This window comes from Bos grunniens, chromosome 16 (assembly GCF_055505025.1).
Source record: "Bos grunniens cultivar Pamir isolate PY7600 chromosome 16, Bosgru_T2T1.0, whole genome shotgun sequence".
NCBI lineage: Eukaryota > Metazoa > Chordata > Mammalia > Artiodactyla > Bovidae > Bos > Bos grunniens.
Genome location: NC_141180.1, coordinates 22,924,107 through 22,949,045, shown reverse-complemented (window position 1 = coordinate 22,949,045; position 24,939 = coordinate 22,924,107). Strand labels below are relative to the sequence as shown.

At 44.8% G+C, this 24,939-nt stretch overlaps 1 protein-coding gene across 2 annotated transcripts in view; it reads right to left on the bottom strand.

Annotated features, from left to right (window-relative positions):
- ASTN1 (astrotactin 1) overlaps positions 1 to 24,939 on the bottom strand; it is a 356,585-nt gene that overhangs the window by 46,864 nt on the left and 284,782 nt on the right. The window contains exon 17 of one of the 2 annotated variants that reach the window (XM_086342418.1): positions 268 to 536. In XM_086342418.1, the coding sequence (XP_086198544.1) occupies positions 268 to 536 (269 nt within the window). Of the gene's footprint in view, positions 1 to 267; positions 537 to 18,734; positions 20,778 to 24,939 lie in introns of those variants that run through there. The other variant, XM_086342419.1, reaches the window with a different exon arrangement.

Below are 24,939 nucleotides of genomic sequence, written 5' to 3'. Positions count from 1 at the left end.
TACTAGCCCTTGTTGCTCAAAGACTTGTACAAATGCTGAACAGTGACTCCTGAGTCATCACCATGGGTGACGCGAAGGCACTGACTGGATTTAACATGCAAATATGCAAATCTAAGAAAATTAGATGCCTGGAGTAGTTAAAAAAAAAAGTCCCGCTCTCCATGTCCTAGCCTGGAGCTCAGCTGACCCTGTGACCTCCTCAGACCATTTGCAAAGCCCTCTGTTGTTGCTGATGCCACCCTGAGCCACGAGTCCCAGGCCTCTTACCCTCTGGGTCTGGTTGTTGGTCACCAGTTCATAGATGGGGGCGGCTCTGGTCACCTCCAGCAGAACTGGCTCGGCAGGGGTGTCAGGGCTGGATGTCACGTGACACAGGGGGCAGGACGAGGGGCATCGGCCCTTGCTCTGGCACTCCATGCGGACTCCGGCTGCTACGCGCTTGGTGCCAGACTCTGAGAGGCTCGCGATGTACTCTGGGAACGTCAGCACCTTGGGATCTCTTTCCCGCTCCTCTGACTCGTCGGATGGGGAGTTGCCTGCCAGACACAGAATGAAAGGGAACAGAGAGGTGAGACAGCAGGGACTCGCATGGCCTCCTGGCCCGAGTGCTGGAGTCAGGTTCTTGAGAAGTCAGAAAGTGTCTGTGAGGGGTAAGAATGTGACGCTGTCATCCCACTCAGTTTGGGGAACCCATACTCTCAGAAAGCCACAGAGTTGGAAATAGTCCTTCCAAATGTGAGACAGTTTTTTTCCTTCCTTGCTTTCTGAGTGTCATGAGCCCCATGAATCATTTCAGAGGGAGGCTTCTGCAGTATCTGTGCAGGTTTTATGGCTATCATCAATAACATAAACAATAATAGCAGTGATTATTCTATAAATCACTCTCTTCATCCCAAAATGAAGATATCAATAATACCTGCCCCTAGCATTGTGTAATAAATAAACAGCCAAACATTTTTCAAGCACAAAACACAATGACTAGTGCATGTCAAATCACCATCATTATAGTTTTAATCATAACTAGCAGTAAGATTCATCAAGTCTGAACTATGAAAGTGAGAGCTGTTTAAGACCTCCCTGAACCCCTACCACAGCTCTCTGCGTGAATTCTATCATCACACCCATTTTACAGATGAGGAGAGTAAATCCAAGAGCCTCAAGAAGACACAGCTATCATGAGATCTGAACCCTAAAGCCTTTAAGTCACAGGGAAGAATAAGAATTCTCTGCTTCATTATCAATTGGGGTATGGAAGATGGGGAGGGGATTTTGACTTTTTCAAAAAGAGTTGTACTCCAGAGCCTGAGAGATGGATCCATATTGCTCTTGACTGATGAGTAAAAGGTAGTTGGGGATGCTCTTGATTTATATTTGGTGACAAACAGTGGAAATGCCTGCCAGAAAAGAAGTGTTTGCTCCTTACAGAAGAAAGCACTGCTTGGTATTTCTTTTCCAAGCCTTCATGACTTTTAAGTTATTAAGTCTAAAGGAAGATGGAAGTAGAATCTGCTGACAAACTCCGTGTTCCTTAGGTGACCCCTGGTCCTTTGTGCCCAGTTGTATGCCTGAACATGAAAAAATTTCAGGGGGACACCTGGGCTTTTGGAAATGATGGGCAGATATAATAGAACATTCCTTCTGCTCCTCAAGCTCATCCAGGGTGCCATCCTTAATGAACTGGATCTTTGGGGGAACTGTTTGGAATGATCTACAAAGCGGTTCCAGAAGGTGATCATGAAATATGACTTATAGCCTTACAGCAGAGTCTCCTCTTACAGGGTTCAGGGAGCTCTGCTATTCCCCTTGTTTGCAATGTAATGTAAGACCATTTGGAAGAGTCCAGAGGTATTTCAGCACTATCATTTCCCACATGAGCATTATCACTATGCAGACAAGGCATTTTTTAATCAGCAGTTCCATTGACACCAGACTCCTTCTTTGCGCAAAGGCAAAGACTCAGAGACTATAAATATGGAATATCATTTATTTCACACTCACATTTTGTTTAATAACAGATCCGAGATTGAGCTCAAGCCCTTGCTAGGTTATAAGAGAACTAAGTAACTGCACACACCAAAACCAAGAAGGATGGCCTCAAATGGGAGATCCAGGAGCCCACAGCGGTTAACCTCAAAGTCACTCCAAGCCATGTGCAAATCTTGATTGATACTCAGGCTCACGCAACTCAGTCCACCTCCCGGCTGGGAGTGTTCACAAAGTGGCCATGACCGGGCAGGACTCCCCATCCAGCCCTTTGGCCAAGCTTCCATTCCTCTTCAACAGGCTGTGTGGACTGGGCTGCAATAAGGGGGGTGGGGTGAGAGCTTTGAATCCATGATGCGACTTCTAGAAAAGCAGGCCCTCATTCATCGAGAGAGTAAAAGAATTAAAAAAAAAAAAAAATCAGTAAAGAGATCATGCTTCTTTTCAAGATAAGATTTAAAACATTTCTCTGTGCAAGCTTCGCAGCAGAGCCTGAGGGTCTCCTGCTGGCCCTCTGCCCCTCCCTCACATGCATTTCATTATCCAGCCAGCCAAGAGATTGAGAAAGTAACTCAACACAGGCTTGGAAAAGCACTTCTATGAAATGACCACTAGATGGTGATATAAAGTCTAAAATGACTTCTGTGAGAGGAAAGAAAAGGTGTGAAAAATTCATCACGGCCACTTTGGACAGAACAGATACTTATGGAAAAGTAATGCCTGGCTACTTAAAAAAAAAAATGTGATGGTACAATTTCCATTCAGTCAAATAACAAAAAGTTGAGTAAAACAAATTCCATAAAACTTATGCAGAGAAAGATAGAGTGAGAGACATAATGGGGAGAAACATAAGATAATGAAAAGAAGAAAATTCAGAGGGAAAATTAAAATCTCAATATCCTTCACGTGAAGTATAAACTACTTCAAGGGGAAAATAATATGGCATCACATTTATTTTCTCTCACCTTTAATTCCCCAATACCCAGAAATTCCCTCTAGATCCTACACACACATCCATACACATACGATGGTGGTTTAGTCGCTAAGTCGTGTCCAACTCTTGCGACCCCATGGGCTGTAGCCTGCCAAGCTCCTCTGTCCATGGGATTCTCCAGGCAAGAATACTGGAGTGGGTTGCCATTTCCTTCTCCAGGGGATCTTCACCACCCAGGAATTAAACCCGGGTCTCCTGCATTTGCAGACAAATTCTTGACTGAATGAACTATGAGGGAAGCTCCAATACATGACATATAAGCTCTGCCCATTCACCACTTAGGGTGCACCAGATGGCAGACAAATTTGGCCACTAGAGGGCACTGCACCCCAACCACAGTGGAGCTGAGTGACAGCCTCCCTGCCCTCCAGCGTGCCATCATTAAGGCTTGTAATTGCTGTAAACATTTGAGGGGTGGTTCCTCTTGCTGCTGTCTTCTGGCTTTCCCAATTAAAGGCAAGATGCAACTAATCCCCTTCGATATCCTTCAGCCCTGGATTGGTGCAAGGTTAGGACACAGAGAAACACAGGAAGCAGTTTACAGAGGAAGATGGTGGGAGGCCACCAAACTCTTGGTTTCATCAGAACTTTATTTTCCTTCTCCTGAAAATATTCAGGCCCATATAGAGCAGGTTCTGCTGGAGGCCAAGACGAACTGCCCCTCTGGTCCCCTCGTCATGCAGGATGGAGCTGTCAGGAGAGGAGCAAGATTTACACAGAAGCAACGAGCAGCTAACTCCCCAAAGCCATCTATTCAGGCTCCAGCGAAGAATAGAGATGTGTGTATGAGAGAGATTTTTCAAAAAGGAAATGCATTTTCCATGCACTGTTAAAGATACAATTGGGAAATACTCCTTAAAATGATGGAGTCTGGTGGTGAAAGCCCAGATAAATCTCCCTTTGCCCAAAGAGAACACCAATAACCATCATGTCTGTGGTGAGTGGAAGAAGAGTTTCGAATCCTAAATGCTGCAGGACAGTCTGATCTTTGACATCTGCTTTTAACCCCATCCTGGGTGCTGGAGTGGGTGGTGGCGCGGTCTAGACGTGGAACGAGGAGACACTACTGTATTTCCTAATGGCTCAATGCCTGCCTTCGTCCACTACCCACTCCAGTTACAGTCTTTTCTTACTTTCCCCTCTTCTACCTTCTAGGTCCCGGGTAGAAGGGTAAAAATGCTCTAGTAATTCAAGACATGATATTGTCTCTTAATAAAATGAATATTCTATTTCAACAAACACACAGTTTCTGGACATAAATAAGTTACAGTTAAGGTCTTGGTTGGATGGCATCATCGACTCTATGGACATGAGTTTGAGCAGACTCTGGGAGATAGTGAAGGACCGGGAAGCCTGGCGTGCTGCAGTCCATGGGGTCGCGAAGAGTCAGACGCAACTGAGTAACTGAACAGCGACAAAGGTCTTAAAAGTTGTAACTGACAAAGGTGCCTTCTGAGTAAAAACACTCGTGTGCCCCCTCCACTCACCCCGATTTGCAAAATTTACCCCTCTGCTCTCAGGGGAGGCTTTGGGGTCCTCATCACACTTAGCTTTCTTACAAGCAGAAGAACAGCCAACCTGGAAAGTCGTTAACAACCCCCAAACTGCAAAGCATTTTGCAAATACAGTTTGCTATAAATACATGCCATTTGCTTTAGGCTAAATCTGTATCCTACAGCACACAGCAGATGACTTTCCCCAGTAGAATATCATGGTATGAGATTATTGGCATCCCTTGTGTTCAAAATCTCTTTGCGGATGTGCCTGTGGCCTTAGGCCTGTGCATATTGACTCACCTAGACTCAGGAGCCTAGGAGGATGGTAATAAAAGTATGACCATCCTCATGCAGGGTCTGCTCTGCTGCTGGAAACTGACAGGTCAGGAGGGTGAATTAGTTGTTATGAAGTAAATTGGTACAATTCCTGTAGGATTCTGGGGCTGCCTAAGAACCTCTCTCCTGAGTTGCTGCCCAAGGCAATGAGATGCTAATGACATCACAGCTAGAACTACAGAGGCAGTTCATTAGGCTGCAAGAAAACCAAACGCAAACTCATCAGATCCCAGGTTTTGGAGACAGTTTAGGACCCACAGGAAAGAAGGCTTGACATGGGGTAAATGAAGCACAGCCACAGGGAAGTGTACCCTGAAGCTGACGCCCCAATGTCCATGTACCCGCCCCACCCTGGTCCACTCCTGTTCACATCAGAAGTCTTGAAATTACCAGAATTCACATTTCCACCCACATACCCAGGCTCAAATCAGCCTCTCACGGCATTTGGTTATGTCTGTAGACAGAGGGTCAAGTTGCTCTGGATGGCCTTAAAGTGAACTCCTAGACCTGCCATGCCAAAGCTATGGTTTTTTTCCAGTAATAATGTGCAGATGCGAGAACTGGGCCATAAAGAAGGCTGAGCACCGAAGAATTGATGCTTTTGGACGGTGGTGCTGGAGAGGACTCTTGAGAGTCCCTTGGACAGTGAGAAGATCAAACCAGTCAATCCTAAAAGAAATCAACCCTAAATATTCATTGGAAGGATTGATGCTGAAGCTGAAACTCCAAAATTTGACCACTTGATATGAAGAGCCAACTCACTTGAAAAGACTCTGATGCTAGGAAAGATTGAGGGCAGGAGGAAGAGAAGAAGGCAAAAGAGATGGTTGAATGGCATCACCGATTCAAAGGGCATGAGTTTGAGCAAACTCCAGGAGATGGTGAGGGACAAGGGAGCCTGGCGTGCTGCAGTTCATGGGGTCACAAAGAGTCGGATACGACTGAACAACTGAACTGAACTGAGCTGGACAACATATGATAGGATGGGTTCCAAATCAGGGACAAGTGGGTAGGGCGTAACCCGGCCCCTTCTCTCTACACCTGAGCAGCAGGGAGTGGGTGCTTTGGGTAAAAGGATTTTGTCTTCATATTTGAAACTCCTTCCCCTAGTTTAGGTGCAAATATCCATTTCCATGTCCATATTTTTCTATGTCTATCCATATATCCGTGGAGAGAGATATATATACAGAGAGAGAGAGAGAGGGAAAGGAGGAGTAAACATAGAAGTCATGAACCATGAATTTAAATTTTGAAAACAAGCCAAACATAAAGAATAAAGTCACAGCATCTGTAAATGTCTCCAGCCCCTTATTAAAGCTTCAAGCAGTCAAGCAGAAAGAACAAAGAATCATCTGATAACAGCCAAAGCTACATCTCTAGCCACGATTGCTTCCCCCAGTATAACAGAAACTTAAGATACTTGTTTGAAAATCCATGTGAATGGTCAACATGCAAACTCAACGTGTCCCAGACTACCGTCCTCACGCCTCCACACCTTCCCCAGAACCTCCTCCTCCTTCGGTCCTTTCCTCAGCAAAGGGCATCAGCTTCTGTGTCACTGGAGCCAGAAATCCTGGGTTCTTTGTGGGTTCTTCCTTGCTCGCCCAATTCGTCTCGAGTCTCCGTCATTTAGGTCCCCCAAGCCATCCACTTCTCTGTGAGGTCTGAGTCGCACTGCCTGGGTTTGATTTCTCACCTTACCACTTGTTAGCTGTGTAACTTCAGGGCGGCTTCTTAACCTTTCTGTGCCTGGGCCTTCTCATACATAAAATAGAGTTGATAATAGCCGATTTCATAAGCCGTGGTAATGATCAACTGATAAAATCCATGAAGAGAATTTAGCAGATACGGGACACAGCGAGGACTCTAAAATGAAGGATACTCACAGTGCCTGTCTACTTACCTGCACTGCGGCCAGCCACACCATCAAATGGTAGGCTCCTTGGAGGGCGAAATTAAGTCTTCTTCGCCATTGTAATATCCCACAGTGCCTAACAGGTAATGTAACTAATGCATTCAACAATTCATTAAACAAATATTTATGGGATGCATACAAATGTCTGTCCAATTAATAAATCATTTAAATGGCTTATATACGAAGTGCCTGCTCTCTGCATTCTGCAGGTACTAACTAGACAGGCTGAGTTTAATGTTACTTTTCCCTGTAACTTCCTAGGTTCTTTTGAGATTTTCTAGTTTCCTTCAAGGAAGAGAGATATCAGTTCTGAGTAAGTTCTGCTACTTTCATGTACAAACAGAAATTGGCCAGAGATAATCTAGTTGCAAAGATTTGAGATAATATTGCAAAAATACATTCTGCAAACTTTAAAGCATACACATGTAGCTCAAAGGTTACTAACGTGCGTTGGGTAAATCACTTTGGGATTTAAGGATTTACACGTAGGAAAGGGAGTAGCCAAGGGTGGTGCTGAAGAGGAGACTCTGGTTCTTTCGTGACTTGAAAATGTGAGAAAGTTGTGGCCACTGATGTCACATCGCTTGTGCGGGTTCTGGGCAGCTCTGAGAGCTGAGGGATAGCAGTGTACCAGGATTCATCGCATGGACCACTTCACCAACAAACAAGACACAGAGAGAGGCACTCTGGACCCCAAAGATGGTTACAGAGATGAAGCATGAAAACCACGTCTTCTTCACTTTTTCTGCTCTGCCCAACCTCAGCCTGCACATAGGAGCCCATTCACCTCTCCTGCCAATCATCCATCACTACCCATTAGCTCAGAGGAAGCACAACTTTCTTTTGGGATTAAATACTAGACAACTATCCAACTATCAGAAACAGTCCCAGTTCCAGAGAACGTATACTCTTGTCCTTTCTTACAAATCAATCCACAATTAAAAAACAAACATCCTTTGTCAGGATGTATCCCTTGTATTCTAAAATTAAAGTTACATGAAGAGGTACCAACTACTAAATAGAAAATAAATGATATGCAAGGATGTGATGTAGGACAACAATGACAATAAAACTAAAGTCACTGCACACATCAGTTCTAGTTCTTTGTTATTCCTTCAGAAAGCTTCTGGAAATAGCAGATGGTCTTTGTTTTAAGCATGAGCAGCATGTCTGGGTATGGTAAAATCCAGAGTAACAGTCAGGTGTCATCAAATACCCACTGGGCACCTCAGCAAAGCCCCATTAATGGGGATGTTGAAGAAAAGATGTCTTCTGGACAAGCGATTTTTTTTTTTTTTCTTAACTGGTACTTAGCCAGAAAATGCTCAGTTTTTCTCCAATCCTTGTTGACATTTTTTCTTCTCTAAAAATGCAGTTTTCCAATTCCCTCATGAAGAATTGCCTACAAAACAGAATTAAACCTTTCCCCAAGGCGCCTCCAGGTGCTGATTTTGTTCATCAATTATGACCATGCAGATTTGGAAGCTGAAGGAGACAGAAAGAAAATGGTATCTAGTCCCCAAAAGGCTCTTAAAAAGCTGATCAATAACATAAGGATAAGGTTACATTTCCTGAAGACTGCCCCCGTCTTAATAAGAATGTCATCAAACAAATAATTTCCTGGTTGAGGCTCCTGGTTCACGTGAAACTGAAGTTTGGGGGTAGCTGCAATGCTTTATCTTTGCCCAAAGTTGTTAAGTCACCTTTGACATGGGACCAGGTTTAATTTCATAATAAACTGATAAGCTGGCCAAAGCCTCTGTCAGCCTCTTTTCTGGTCAGTCATAGTGATGTTTGGAATGAGAGGCTGAGTCCGAGAAATAGCAGGATAGCAGCAGCTACCAAGGGATCAATAAAAACCCAAAACCAACCTTTGTTTAACAGTGACTTCAAGTGCTTAAAAAAAAAAGTGACTTCTTTTTAATCTTCAACTTAGTGTGAAAAGGGAAATATGAATGCAGCCCAGTGATGCAACCAACACTTTAAAGATGCCTGAAGATGCATCTCAGCCCGTATATCTCAAGAGGAACAAAAACAAAATCCAAACATTTCTGGGAAGCCCTAAAGCTCTGACCACAGAAATGAGCCCTTCTAATCACTAGATTGCTAGTCCCCAGTGGGCAAGAAGGTGCGTTTTCATCCAATGCCCTGTCCTTGATAAGCATTCAACAAACACACAGGGATGGAAAGAAGCAAAGGCATTTAAGCTCTCTGACTGCCTGCAATTCCTCAAGACTGCCACCCAAAGCCTCATTAGGATACATCCTAAAGGCCAGGCCAGGCAGCCTGAGGTGGCTCACAGAGATTGTCCAGAAGTACCTACTCAGTGCCCATGTCTACGGGCCATGGGAGACCAGCTGAGACTGTGGTTGTCCCACACTCTCTAAAAATGTCTCTCCCTTTTACTTTCTTTTTCTTCCTTCCTTCCTTGTTCCCTCCCTCCCTTCCTGTCATTCTTCCATCCTTCTCCATAAATATACTGGTGCCACTCTGCTCCCATCACCCCTAATAGAAGTCATCCCACTGGAACTTTGTGCCAGGGTCCAGAGAGGGTACCTACCACCCTGAATCAGACTGAGTTTGGGGTTATGTCTTGTCCATCCTACTCGCTTCCGGGGTGGGACCTGCTCCTCCCTGCAACCCTAGAGGCCAGCACCAGGTACTCCGTAGGTTTACACTGACACTCACATTTGTAATGTTTATAGGATTCTGGTTTTTCATTTGCCTGTTATAGTCTCATTTCTTTATTCACTAAATGCCTCTCATGTGACTAAGTGGATCACCAAGCTTTTTGTTCACATCAAATCTTTCCCTTTCTGTTTCCTAAAGCTGCCATAATAAATGACATCACATGACTGACTTAAAACAATAAAAATTTATTTCTCCAGTTCTGGGGGTTGCAAGTCCCAAGCCAAGGTGTCGGCAGGGCTGCACGCCCTCTGAAGGCTCTAGAGGAGGATGCTTCCTGCCTCTTCTTGTTTCCAGTGGCTCCCTGCAATCCTTGGCATTTCTGGGCTTAAAGCTGCATCATTCCAGTTTCATCCTTGGGTGTTAAGAGGCCATCTTCTCTGTCTATCTTTCCCAAATCTCCCTCTCTTACAAAGATACCAGGCCCACCCTAAATCCAGGATAACTTTATCTTAACCGAATTACATCAGCAAAGATCCTATTTCCAAATAAGGTCATATTCTGAGCTTCCAGAAGAGCATGGCTTTGCGGGGAGACAGTATTCAACCCATTGGAGCATCCTGTGCTCCAATGTGACACTGACAGTCAGCCCTCCCCTGATCGGTGGCCAGGGACTATTCATTAGCTGGCCACTTGGGAGCTGGCCATCCACCCCCTGGACTTCCGGCCAGGACAACGGGCCACAGGAAGAGGGGAGAAGTTTCTGGCTCCGTCAGCATCCCCGGCCCAGCCTCAGCTGTGTTCATCTTCTTGTCAACATCAAAATAAACCTGACATAGAGATTCAGAGTCACAGCCTTCTGGATGCACAGAGCTGCGCTGGATTATCCCTGCTGATTCGCTGCAGACAGAGCAGCATGGAGGGAGGGCGGGGCAGAGAGGACGAGTCTGGGAGAGAGGTGAAAATGAGGAACACCTGCGGGATTACTTATTTTCAAATCTCCATTAGCAGGAAGATCATGTGAGTGAGTGGGCATGCTCAGTGGGCCGCCAGGAATCTCCCGTGCCCTTGCCTGGAGACTAAGGTTTTGTTTTATTTTCCTAGTCTTGTTTTTCTGTCTGAGAGGCTGAGCTGAGAAGCCAAGTGTGCACTCCCAGACCACTCCGGAGCAGGAGCCGTTCCTCTTTCCTGGTCCTCCCCAAGAAGGAGCCAGGAAAACACAGCGGAATAGTCCTGGGACAGGTAGAGGGAGGCAACTAATAGAAACAGAGAGAGTGTAGAGGAAAGGGCGCTCCCGGAACTAGCTTTGGCCTCTGCTATCGTGGAGGGCTCGACTGGGGCCTCTCTCAACTTCCGGCTGTATCCACATAGTGAAATTAAATGATGCTTCTGAGTCCCCCTTCGCTTTGCCTGAACCATCAGCCCAACGACACTGTCTTTGTGACTCTATTCCATTTCCTCTCATCAGCTCCAGCTTCTGCCTCCATTACCTCTTCTATTTCTGGCTTCAAACCTGGACAAGAGGAGCACAGTCTGGGACACCCCGTGAGAATTATGAAATGGGAAAAACTGACACATGACCATTTCTTGCCTATCTCCAGATTACAAAGACTCAGCAGTACATTGTGTACTGTGTGTGTGTGTGTGTGTGTGTGTGTGTACATGTGTCCAGGATGCTAACCTGAGTTCCATGCAGGTGGAAGTCCTTGGTGCTTGTGTGATTCCACAGCGGGAGATTCAGTACCTTGCTGAGATGCTGCAAGGGCTTGCTTATAAATATCTTTAACTACCAAATGGTCTAGAAATGTTTAATAAAAATATTATTCAATAATAATACTACTCCATCCGGCGAGGGAATGTTGTAACGGTCTCCATTTTCCTCTTGATACTCATCTAGCTTCTGTTTTGCAAATGAATTTGGATGTTAAATCCTTTTGCTGCCCTGACCAATTTATTCTGCAAATTAACTATATATGACAGAACTTAAAGTCCGTTACCACTTAGCTTTGCTTCACTGAAATTTATGCTGCTTTTCTGTCCATTGGAGCCACCAGCTCAAATAGATTGTGGCTCCTGGTGGTGATTTTGGATTCCACACAAGTCCCTCACCTCTTGGTCCTCTTGAGTTTAAAAATGCGCTGAGTGGACTGGGTTCTTTTCACCTCTCAGTGACCTGTGCCCTCTCTTCTCAGACTCTCAGGTCTCTGCAGCTGCCCATCCAAACTTAATGAAAGTCTCTTTATATGACTCGGTTTCACCCAGAGCTGCAACCCACATTGGTTTGTGAGGCACACTCAGAGACTTAGCCTGGTTGCAAAACAGTTTCTAAATTGTGGAAAATCATGGGAAAGCAAAGGTTACAAGATAAAGAGGCTGGCAATGAGTGGAGCATGACTGCTCAGCCCATGAATATAATCTTACATTTTATTAAGACAGTGTGGTGACCAAGATGATGGAGAGAAACAGTGTCTTGTCAAGCCACACGCCATGAGTTGGTTCAGGACTGAGTGACCCAAGTGAGACTAGGACAAACGCTGGGCAATCAGGATTTCGGGGACCCTGGAGACAGCGTTTTAAGGGCAATGGCTGAAGGAATTGAGGGAGTTAGAACAGATACAAGGAGTCTTAGAAGCAGGCTTAGCAGCGCTCTCTGTAAATATGTGAAGCGTTGTCATGTGGAAGAGGGATCAAACGAATTCTGTACATTTCAGAGGGCAAAATGAAGATCCAGGGCGGGTATTCTTATTAAATGAGAGGGAGATGAGTTGACTGAACCACACTTTCATTGAGTGCTACTATGTGTCAGGTGGTGGCTCAGCAGTAAAGAGTCCATCTGACAATGGAGGTGACTCAGGTTCGATCCCTGGGTGGGGAAGATCTTCTGGAGAAGGAAATGGCAACCCACTCCAGTATTTCTGCCTGGAGAATTCCATGGACAGAGGAGCCTGGCATGCTACAGTCCATGGAGTTGATAAGAGTCAGAAATGGCTTCACAGCTGAACAACAATAATGTGTCAAGTAGAGTACCCAGGGCGGGGGAGCCTGGTGGGCTGCCGTCTATCGGGTTGAACAGAGTCGGACACGACTGCAGTGACTTAGCAGCAGCAGCGGAGTACTCAGTGCTAATGTACACAGATAAATAAGAGGAAAAAAAAGGTCATCTTCCAGGTGCATGGTGAGGGGAATGGATAGGAAAGGAGACAATGATATGACAGGGGTTGGGGGTGATATTAGAGGCAGCAAAGACAGGCTCTGAGTATACCGGGAAGAAGCTCTGAAACCCACTCTTGGGGTGGGGGAGGTGAAAGGAAGCCTCTTGATTCCTTCAGGGACAATTTTTCTATTAATTTATAACTGATTCAAATCAGGATGGGCAGACTTGGAGATGACAAGCCTGGCTGACAGCAGGGTTCTTGTGGAAGCTAGATAGCCACTTGTCAAGGACTTCACAGCAGGGGAAGGGCATTTCAGAAGAACGAGATCCACGTTCCTTTTAACAGCCAAATGTCAAATGTCTATTATTCTGTGACCTGATCTTCTCAGTGTTTCCTTACATCAGTGGGGTGGAGCTGGGAATATGCATGGTATCAGGCACACCAAAAGATTCTGACTTCAAATAACACTTCCCTGGTGGACTTCCCTGGTGGCTCAGACAGTAAGGCATCTGCCTATAATGCGGGAGACCCGGGTTCGATCCCTGGGTTGGGAAGATCCTCTAGAGAAGGAAATGGCAACCCACTCCAGTACTCTTGCCTGGAAAATCCCATAGATGGAGGAGCCTGGTAGGCTACAGTCCATGGGGTCTCAAAGAGTTGGACATGATTGAGCAACTTCACTTCAGATAGCACAGCAGTCTTCAGATTACATGTTGAAGATCACCAAGAGTAATTTATTTTATAAATATTGTCAGACACTTTTTAAAAATTCTATAACTAATCCAAATATGTAAAACAGATAAAAGTCAAGAATAAGATTGCTTAGGCATGTAACATCATTACTGTTTGGTAAAAATAAACAACTCCATTGTTTATGGAATCATTCAAGCATTTACTCAGAGCCCCAGGGTACAAGCAGCCCAATTTGAAAACTACTGATTCAGACTCTGATGACTTTGGCCTGAACTTTTCCAGAAGTAACCAAGCATGCTCCCCAGCCAATAGGACCCCGTGCTGGCCCTAGGAAGACTATTGCCACAAAGAGTAGATTCCAACTAGACATCTATAATCACTTTGCGTCCTGGGTTTTGCTAGACAAAAAGCACCATGTGGTCAGTCTTATTTTAGATGTATAATAATGAAGGTTAGAAAACTTTTAGACTGTTGACCAAAAATAGATCTACTCAATCACGCATGTTCATCTCATAAAGAAAGGATGTCAAGGAAAGTGAAAAGGACACAACATCTATGCAGACAGTTCCATTCAAGGGGGTGACAAATTGAGGAGCAACTGTAGAAGCCAAATCTAATACTCTCCTTCAGATAGTAGTTAGGAGGTGAATGCTGCTGCTAAGTCACTTCAGTCATGTCTGACTCTGTGTAACCCCATAGACAGCAGCCCACCAGGCTCCCCTGTCCCTGGGATTCTCCAGGCAAGAACACTGGAGTGGGTTGCCATTTCCTTCTCCAATGCATGAAAGTGAAAAGTGAAAGGGAAGTCGCTCATTCGTGTCCGACTCTTAGCGACCCCATGGATTGCAGCCTACCAGGCTCCTCTGTCCATGGGATTTTCCAGGCAAGAGTACTGGAGTGGGGTGCCATCGCCTTCTCTGAGGAGGTTCATATATATTAATAAATTCCACTGTTACCTCATCTCATTCAAGTGCCATAAGGAAAACTTCATCATTATATCCAACCAAGGGAAGTAATGTAAAATCACAGCACCAGTTACTTCCCTGAATTCTTGTAATAATAATAGATACTAAAACAATTACAAATGTTAAAATGTACTTCTAGGGCACTGCCAAAGGGAAGCTGTTACTTGTGTAGCAGGGCCCAGCTGGCAGTTATGATAACCAGTACAGATGGCCATCTTGTAATTCCGATCGTTAAAGCCAGGGTCTTCTTTAATGTCTCACTCTCTCTCATACACACACACACAGACACACACACACACACACAGTTTTTGTTTTTCAATAAAGAAACTACTGGGCAATGACTACTAGGGAGCAGCAACAGTCACAGCCCCAGATAGCCAGCCAGCCAGCTAGCCATGGCCCACCCAGCTAGTGCCAGCAGAAACTCCCAGACCCAATGGTGCATGAGGACATGGTCTATGAAGAGGCCAGAGTCTCTGAGACCCTTGAGGATGGACTACCTGTCAAAATGGGAAATAATATGCCTGATCCTGGAAATGAAGGGAGAGGCCAGAGACAGGTGCAGTAGCCCTTCTGGTCTCACAGTAAGCAGCAGAGGGAGATGCTGTGAGCATGTCTTATCCCAGGCCCCCACCTCAACTGGCCAAGATCCATGTTCACCCAGAATTCCTTATCTGATGAATGGGGCTTTTAGGTTTGGGTTCAGATTCAGAACTCTGAGACTTCTAAGACTTGACTTCTTTGGGCCGAAGTTTCCTGATCTGTAAAATGGATTTCTAACAGAATTTATCTCATAAAATTGTCTGGGATTCAATGGGATAGTTCATGTAGAACCCTTGGCATGACCTCTGGTATCTTAGCTTTCACTGGGAGCCAATATTCACCATTATAACTCCATTGCCCAGCACAGTCTTAACATCCAATAGGTACTCAATAAATACATAATGATTTCTTAAAAATTGATGCCGATGCTCAAAGAACCTACAAACAACCAAGAATCTTCATGGGCTAGCGATGGCAGAATACTCAAGAATACCCCGTAATAGGGACTAAACCAGCAGGGTTCAAGGGCTTCCCAGGTGGCACTAGTGGTAAAAAAAAAAAAAAAACCCACTTGCCAATGCAGGTAGATGTAAGAGACAAGGGTTCCATCCCTGGGTCAGGAAAATCCTCTAGAGCGGAGCATGGCAACCCACTCTAGCAGTCTCGCCTAGAGAATCCCATGGACAGAGGATCTTGGCAGGTTGCAGTCCACAGGGTCGCAAAGAGTCCAACACGATTGAAGTGACTTAGCACACATGAACACACAGCAGGCTTCAAGTCTGCAGGAACTTAACTCACCAAGGTGGCTGTAAGGCCAGTTCCCACACAGTAAAGGAATCAGAAGTCCCCCACATTGTGGGGAAATAATACTAGGATCAAGGAAGGGCTCCACTACCTGCATCCCAAAATGAGGCTGAGAGAGCAATGACTTAGTCCAGACCTCTGACGTTACTGAGCTGGCAGAAGGGAGCAGAGAATGAATAAGTCTGAGTTACTGCTTCAGGACTGGAGTCACAAAGTGCCCAAGAGCCCAGTGGGATGGGAAAGAGGGAAGGGATAGATGCCGTTAAATTTATAATTAGTTTATGACAATGTGCTTCCACGTACAGCTCTGACGCATGACATTGATCAAAAGATGTGGCTGGTCATCTCTCAGGCATCCTTGCTGTTGATAGCAAGCTTGTTCAGAGTGACATGCTCTCTATGGTCCCAAGGGGACCGTCAAGGCTGCAGCCAACTTCTCTGGGAGTTGAGTGATTCTTTAATTAGTATTAGGGGAAATGCGTAGAAAGGATGCAGTTGACCATTGTTGCTGTACAGTCGCTAAGTCATGTCTAACTCTTTGTAACCCATATGGCACACCAGGCTCTCCTGTCCTTCACTATCTCCCGGAGTTTGCTCAGACTCATGTCCATTGAGTCGGTGATGCTATCTAACCATGCATACTCTGTCACCCCCTTCTCCTTTTGCCTTCAATCTTTCCCAACCTCAGTGTCTTTTCCAACCAGTTGGCTCTTCACATCAGCTGTTGACCACATTGAGCTTTAACTACTTCAAATAAAGATGCAACACTAGTGAAATAAGATGAAATTTTGATCTCCCAAACCAGCCTTTCTAGTTACAAAATATTTATCCCTGAAATACAATGCTATTCAAATGGTGTTTACATGGAGTGGATGCTTTATAAATGGCAATATTGAAGGACCTCCATTCCATGTGTTAGATAACTATTTACAATACTTAGGTGTTAGTCGGAGAAGGCAATGGCACCCCACTCCAGTACTCTTGCCTGGAAATCCCATGGACCGAGGACCCTGGTGGGCCACAGTCCGTGGGGTCGCTAAGAGTCAGACATGACTGAGCGACTTCACTCTCACTTCTCACTTCTGTGCATTGGAGAAGGAAATGGCAACCCACTCCAGTGTTCTTGCCTGGAGAATCCCAGGGATGGGGGAGCCTGGTGGGCTGCCATCTATGGGGTCGCACAGAGTCGGACACGACTGAAGCGACTTAGCAGCAGCAGCAGCATCAGGTGTTAGTACTAAAAGAGCACTAGGATTTTTAGATTCTGTTTTATTTTCATGGAAAAGATAAAAAGCAAATCCCTCTTAGGTATCAGCAACGTCCCAGGGGTATCTTTCCCTTGTATCATTCTGGAATCAAAAACCCACAGCGAAATACAGAAAATAAGCCACTTCAGATATATTAAGTCATGAATTATGTCTGTTTCTAAAGCTTGCAACTATAGGATCTTGTATTTAATTTTCATTCCTACAGTGGAAGATAATTCAGATATTTGTCTTTATTCTAGTCTAGTGCCAAACAAAAAAAGGAACAAAATGGAACAAACATCTGCCTTAAGAATGTACATGCACACGCACACGTGCGCGCGCACACACACACACACACACACAAAATAAAACCTTTCTCCCAATGCCAGGAACTTACAGGGTGTCAAGAAACCTGAGAGAATAGAACCCTTTTAAAATGGTAGGTAGCAAGATTCACCTTTAATTTCTCAAAGCCCCTGAGGCACATCTAATTGTGCACTTTCAGAAATAGTAGGAAATGGATACTGTCAACAAGTAACCGGTGCTGAAATTCTGTGTGTACAGTGCCATGTACTCATTTTAAGGTTGTTACCATTAAAAGATGCTTACTCCTTGGAAGGAAAGTTATGACCAACCTAGATAGCATATTCAAAAGCAGAGATATTACTTTGCCAACAAAGGTCCGTCTAGTCAAGGCTATGGTTTTTCCAGTGGTCATGTATGGATGTGAGAGTTGGACTGTGAAGAAAGCTGAGCACCGAGGAATTGATGCTTTTGAGCTGTGGTGTTGGAGAAGACTCTTGAGAGTCCCTTGGACTGCAAGGAGATCCAACCAGTCCATTCTAAAGGAGATCAGTCCTGGGTGTTCATTGGAAGGACTGATGCTGAAGCTGAAACTCCAATACTTAGGCCACCTCATGCGAAGAGTTGACTCATTGGAAAAGACTCTGATGCTGGGAGGGATTGAGGGCAGGAGGAGAAGGGGAAGACAGAGGATGAGATGGCTGGTTGGCATCACCGACTCAATGGACATGAATCTGAGTGAACTCCGGGAGTTGGTGATGGACAGGGAGGCCTGGTGTGCTGTGATTCATGGGGTCGCAAAGAGTCGGACATGACTGAGCGACTGAACTGAATGAACTGAACCATTACTCAGTTTTTTTGAGTGCAAATCTTTTTAGCCCCTTCTTACGCTTCTGTTTTTAGCCTCCCAGGACTTTCCTTCCATCAAAAAGTTGGCTGACATCAGGCAAAAGTCAGAAGACACAGGCTCATTGAACTCAATTCAATAGAGCAAATACTAAATTATTTAATGTCTATTTACAAGGTACTGTGCAGGTCTTCTGAATATACCAAAATGAATTATGTGTAATCCCTACATTCAAAGGATGTACTACCTTATAGAGGAGATAAGACAGACATACAGAATTTAAGTGCTGTTTTTCTAGAGGATCAAACAAGGACCAGATGATATCAGGACAGTTAGTTCAGAAGAGGCTTCACTGAGGAGGAGGCTGTTGGGCTTGGCCTTGAGGGATGCTGTTATTGTTTAGTTCTCAGTTGTGGCCAACTTTTTTGGGACCCCACGGATTGTAACCCACCTGGCTTCTCTGTCCATGGGCTTCCTCAAGCAAGAACACTGAAGTGAGTTGCCAGTTCCTTCTCCAGGGGATCTTCCCAACCCAGGGACAGAACATGCGTCTCCTGCATTGGCAGGTGGGTTCTTTACCACTTGAGCTACCAGGGAAGCCCCTTGAGGAATGACAGCATCCTTAATAACAAGAGCTACCATTTATGGCAGAAATTGGCAATTTTTTTTTTCCTGCAAAGGGCCAGATATAGTTTACGCTTTGCAGGCTACACAACTATGCCTTTGAGTGTCAAAGCAGCTACAGACAATACGTAAATGAATGTTCATGGCTCTGTGCCAGTAAAACATTATTTATGGATACTGAAATTTAAATTTTATTGAATGTTCATGTCATAAAATATTATTTTGCTTTTTATTATTATTTCCCATTCATTTAAAGAGGCAGAAACCATTCTCAGTTTGTGGGTCATCCAGTCACAGGGAGTAGGTCATATTTGTTGACCTCTGATAAAGCTTAACATTCAGAAAACTAAGATCATGGCATCTGGTCCCATCACTTCATGGCAAATAGATGGGGAAACAGTGGAAACAGTGGCAGACTTTATTTTTCTGGGCTCCAAAATCACTGTGGATGGTGATTGCAGCCATGAAATTAAAAGATACTTGCTCTTTGGAAGGAAAGTTATGACCAACCTAGACAGCATATTAAAAATCAGAGATATTACTTGGCCAATAAAGGCCCATCTAGTCAAGGCTATGGTTTTTTCAGTAGTCATGTATGGATGTGAGAGTTGGACTATAAAGAAAGCTGAGTGCTGAAGAATTGATGCTTTTGAACTGTGGTACTGGAGAAGACTCTTGAGAGTCCCTTGGACTGCAAGGAGATCCAGTCCATCCTAAAGGAGATCAGTCCTGGGTGTTCATTGGAGGGACTATGTTGAAGCTGAAACTCTAATACTTTGGCCACCTGATGCAAAGAGCTGACTCATTTGAAAAGACCTTGATGCTGGGAAAGATTGAGGGCAGGAGGAGAAGGGGACAACAGAGGATGAGATGGTTGGATGGCATCACCAACTCAATGGACATGGGTTTGGGTGGACTCCAGGAGCTGTGATGGACAGGGAGGCCTGGCATGCTGTGATTCATGGGGTCGCAAAGAGTCGGACATGACTGAGCTTCTGAACTGAACTGATCTATGGAGTCCTCACTATAAATATAATGCTTTGTTATACTTGATCTCATTGAATCCTCACACCTTGCTCTATGAGGGGTAAGGATATTTTTCTAGCTATCCAAAGTAAAGCTTAGAGAACTGAGGTTATACAGGTTTCAAAGATCTTGCTTTTAACCACCAGGCCATACTGTCTTCCAGTAATGGTAAGGAAATCATGGGAAAGGTGAAATGAACATGTTTCCTTTGGCCAGGGGCATTTAGTTCATCTAAAAATACTTTAAACAACAACTATGAGGTTTGCTATCATGGCTTACTCAGAGTAAACTCATTTTAAACCTCTGTTATCACCACCCTCTCTCTTTCCACAAGTCATGCAGGACACAGGTATAATATTTAATAACTTCTACTGCCCAGAATATAATATCCTCCCATACATGAAGCAAAAAGAACAGCCTTCTAGCATTTGTTCCAACCTCCCCACTCCTCCCCATGGTTACCCAGAGCCACACACAGAAGGTGTCACTCGACCCTGCAGGTGATGGTAAGCTTAGAGACACAGTTCTCTCCGAGTTGCTAACTCCTTTCTTTCTCTCCTCACCATTGTCAGCAATGATTCTCTCTTACAGGGCTTCTTTACTGTCTATTGTTTTAAAGCAATTTTATGAGCTAGAGAAGATGGAAGGGAAACAAGAGTTGCCATGGTTTCTTATCACCTGTTAAGATGACTGCTGCTGCTGCTGCTAAGTCACTTCAGTCGTGTCCGACTCTGTGCAGCCCCATAGACGGCAGCCCACCAGGCTCCCCTGTCCCTGGGATTCTCCAGGCAAGAACACTGGAGTGGGTTGCCATTTCCTTCTCCAATGCATGAAAGTGAAAAGTGAAAGTGAAGTCGCTCAGTCATGTCCGACCCTCAGTGACCCCATGGACTGCAGCCTACTAGGCTTCTCCATCCATGGGATTTTTCAAGCAAGAGTACTGGAGTGGGGTGCCATTGCCTTCTCCGTAAGATGACTGCAGGTGGTGTCAATCCTTCTTTGGTGACCTTCTTTTCTGAACAAAGGTCAAGTATCCTTACACCGTCTGTAGAGTTGTTCACAAACGTAGGATCACACTGGGTTCCACATATGACAATGGCAAGGTCATCAGTCATTCAGTCTATGTCTATTGGGGCTTCCCCAGTGGCTCATCAATAAAGAGTAGGCCTGCAATGGACACAGGAGATGTTGGTTCAATCCTTGGATCGGGAAGATTCCCTGGAGGAGGAAATAGAAACCCACCTCATTAGTCTTGCCTGGGAAATCCCATGGACAGAGGAGCCTGGTGGGCTACAGTCTGACCATAGCATCACAAAGAGTTGGACACAGTGGAGTACTCGCACTACAGCTATTAAAGATGTGTTATGTGCCCAGGACTCTGATAGGTCCTGTGGGGAGCTCTAAAGTATGAGACTGACCTCAAGGAATTTGCAATTCTACCTGGGCTAGCAAGATAAGAAAATATAAGGATGATAACAGAGCTACTCTCTATTACACATCATGGCACTCTGTAGAACACTCTACATGTATTCTGTCAAGCAAAAGGCAAATCTAGACTAAGTAGGGTGCCTTATTAAAAAAGACTATTGCCAGACACGTCTATGCTAAAGCCTTTGACTGTGTGTGGTATCTGTACATGCTCAGCCGTGTCCAGCTCTTTATGACCCCAGATACTGTAGCCTGCCAGGCTCCTCTGTCCATAGAATTTTCCAGGGAAGAATACTAGAGTAGGTTGCCATTTTGTACTTTAAAAAAGTGGAAGTGTTAGTTGCTCAGTTGTGTTCGACTCTTTTGAATCCATTGACTATAGCCTGCCAGGTTCCTCTGTCTATGGAATGCTGCAGGGAAGAAACTGGAGTGGGTAGCTATTCCCTTCTCTGGGGGATCTTTCCAACCCAAGGATAGAACCCAGGTCTCCTGTACTGCAGGCAGATGCTGGGATGGATTAAGCACAAGCTGGAATCAAGATTGCTGGGAGAAATATCAACCATCTCAAATATGCAGATGATACCACTCTAATGGTAGAAAGTGAGAGAAATAAAGAGCCTCTTGATGAAAGTGAAAGAGGAGAGTGAAAAAACTTGCTTAAAACTCAACATTCAAAAAACTAAGATCATGGCATCTGGTCATATCACTTCATGGCAAATAGATGGGGGAAAAATGGAAACAGTGACAGACTTTATTTTCCTGGGCTCCAAAATCACTGCAGATGGTGACTGCAGCCATGAAATTAAAATGTGCTTGCTCCTTGGAAGATAAGCTATGACAAACCTAGACAGTGTATTAAAAAGCAGAGACATCACTTTGCCAACAAAGGTCCACCTAATCAAGGCTGTGGTTTTTCCCATAGTCATGTACAGATGTAAGAAGGCTGAGGGCTAAAGAATTGATACTTTTGAACTGTGGTGGTGGAGAAGACTCTTGAGAGTCCTTTGAACTGCAAGGTCAATCCTAAAGGAAATCAACCCTGAATATTCATTGGAAGGACTGATGCTAAAGCTGAAGTTTCAATACTTTGGCCACCTGATGCAAAGAGTGGACTCATTGGAAAAGACCCTGATGCTGGGAAGCATTGCAGGCTGGAGGAGAAGTGGGTGACAGAGGATGAGATGGTTGGATGGCTCAGTGACTCAATGGACATGAGTTTGAGCAAACTCCAGGAGATAGTGAAGGACAGGGAAGCCTGGAGTGCTGCAGTCTGTGGGGTAAGAAAGTATTGTTGGACATGACTGAGCGACTGAACAAGAAGACGACCTGTCTGGGGGAGATATGCAAGACATGACTGTCATAATAGAGGGGGATGATTACAACTGGCGGGCTCTGATAAGATTTGCCAGTATCTTGAAGTTAGGGGGCAAAAAAGAGTTTTTCTTTTATGAAGAGAAGTAAACAAAGCTAGAAAGAACCACATGTAGGGAAGTGGTGTGAGACTAGTCCATTCTCAGGAGTGGCTGTATACTGGCTTAGGCTGAATGTGGGCCAAAGTTCAGGAGCCTGAAGAAAGGAGAGAAGCTTAACCAAAATCCAATTAACAAGGATTTTGTTCTGATTGATCAGTGATGACAGCAGTTCAGCTAATCATTTATATGGCAAAGAATGGGAATTTCGAGGGTCTGTGTCTGGACTTGTCATTGATAAAACAAGGAGGGCATCTGTGACTCTCCTAAGTGGGAAGGATGGTTCTCTGCAGCAAGACATCTTGCAGAACATGAAAGGATGACTGGATTTCTTAAATATCCAGGTGAGAGTTAATGATGAGATCAGTCCTCCATATTGACCTTTGTGGCTGGTGCGGAAATTGTCCCTCTTTTAAAGATGATAAAATTGAGCAACAGAGAGGTTAATTACTCTGCCCACGCTCACAAAGTTCTCACTAGAAGAGGCAGAACTTATACCCAGGTCTGTCTGACTCCAGGGTATCCAATCAGTCCTTTATCACGTGGCCGAGATTAGTACTTGTTACAGGAGTTTGAAGAAGAGGGGTTATCAGTGAGGCCAGAGAAATCTCAGGAAGCTTCATGTTCAGTGGCTCAGTTGTATCCAACTCTTTGTGACCCCATGGGCTGTAGTCTGCCAGGCTCCTCTGTCCATGGGGGTTCTCCAGGCAACAATACTGGAGTGGGTTGCCATGCTATGTTTAGAAGAATGGGAGGAGCTGACCAGGTAGTTAGGACAATGTGGAGGATCATGGTGGGGGCAGAAAGGTCAAAAGTAGAGGTAATGGGAGCCAAGGAGGCCATTAAAGAGTTTAACACTGTGACACAGAGCTGTTGACTGGAAAAATAATGAGCATTAAAGTCACATAAACAAAGTAGGGCCATATTGAATGGGCTCCTGAAGAAGCAGACTAGGTTGTTTAGGCTTGAAGCAACAGTTAGCAATCAATCTTTCTTAAAACTGGGCAGGAAATAGCATAGAGGATGAAAACAGCTGAGGAAGATGGGTCAGGTGGTGAAATGTAGACTGACTTCAAATGAATGAGAAACTAGAGGCAAAAAAGACTAGCCAGGGGGCTGTAGTAACGATAAAAACTTGGAGGTCTGGGGATTGGACTGGTGTGGCCCGGAATGAGGGGCAAACCAAGGGAGAATTTCAGAAGAAATGAGGATTTGATGCTGGGTCTGGAGAGAGGCGTTTAAAAGGAAAGCTTCTACCTTATTAGAAACAGCATTACTATAAACTCAGGGCTTCCCTGGTGGCTCAGTGGTAATGAATCCGCCTGGCAATGCAGTAGACCTGGGTTCAATTCCTGGGTGGGGAAGATCCCCTGGAGAAGGAAGTGGCAACCCACTCCAGTACTCTTGCCTGGGAAATCCCATGGACAGAGGAGCCTGATGGGCTACAGTCCCTGGGGCCGCAAAGAGTTGGACACGACTGAGAAACTAAACAACGAGCTACAAACTCAGAATTTTTCTAAGTAGTTCTCATAGAACTTCTCTCTTTTAGGATCTGTTAATATCATTACTCAAAATAACAGACAGACAAAAAGATATTCAATCTCTCATGTGAGGGAGCAACCTGAGTGAAAGTTAAGCAAATCTTAAAATCTTGGTAAATCTTCAAAAAGCCTTTAAAATTCTCATCTGTATTACAAATCTCTGAGAAGGAAATAAAGCAGCCAGTGTTGTCAAAAATAACTTGAACATGAAATTCATGTCGTGCAGAAAATACTGTAGGACTTGTGTGCTACAGAGCCTATCTTAGAAAATCACCTAATGGTTACATTCTTGAGGACCTACTAGGGACTGATGTTGAAGCTGAAGCTTCAATACTTTGGCCTCTTAATGCGAACAGTGGATTCACTGGAAAAGACCCTGATGCTGGGAAAGACTGAGGGCAGAAGAGGGAGGCAGAGAATGAGATGGTTAAATAGCATCACCAACTCAATGGACATGAATTTGAGCAAACTCTGGGAGACAGTGGAGGACAGAGGAGCCTGTCATGCTGGAGGTCCACGGGATCACAAAGAATTGGACATGACTTAGTGACTGAACAACTAGGGACCGGGGCTCTGCCAACCTTAAGACTCTTAGTCCTGACAATCCTCTGCGAAATTCTCATTATCCTGCTTTGCAAATGAGGATTTGTTTTAAAATCACTCAGCCACTGAGTCTCTAACTCCCCAGTCCTCCTCCCTTTGCATCCGGCTTTCTTCCACATCATAGATACACGAGATCTTCAGAATCAGACTTCCCCAGCTTTCTCGAGAACACCCGATCACTGCATTTTGCTGAGGTGCTTTCGACAATTTCTGAAGTCCCTTCCTGGGATGCAGGATTTCATGCATCACAGGACTGCTGATACCAGCCTCCAATCTGTTGGCATTCACCTGCCGTTACACACAGCTTCCGGTGGAATCATTTGGATTTTAGATTACCTC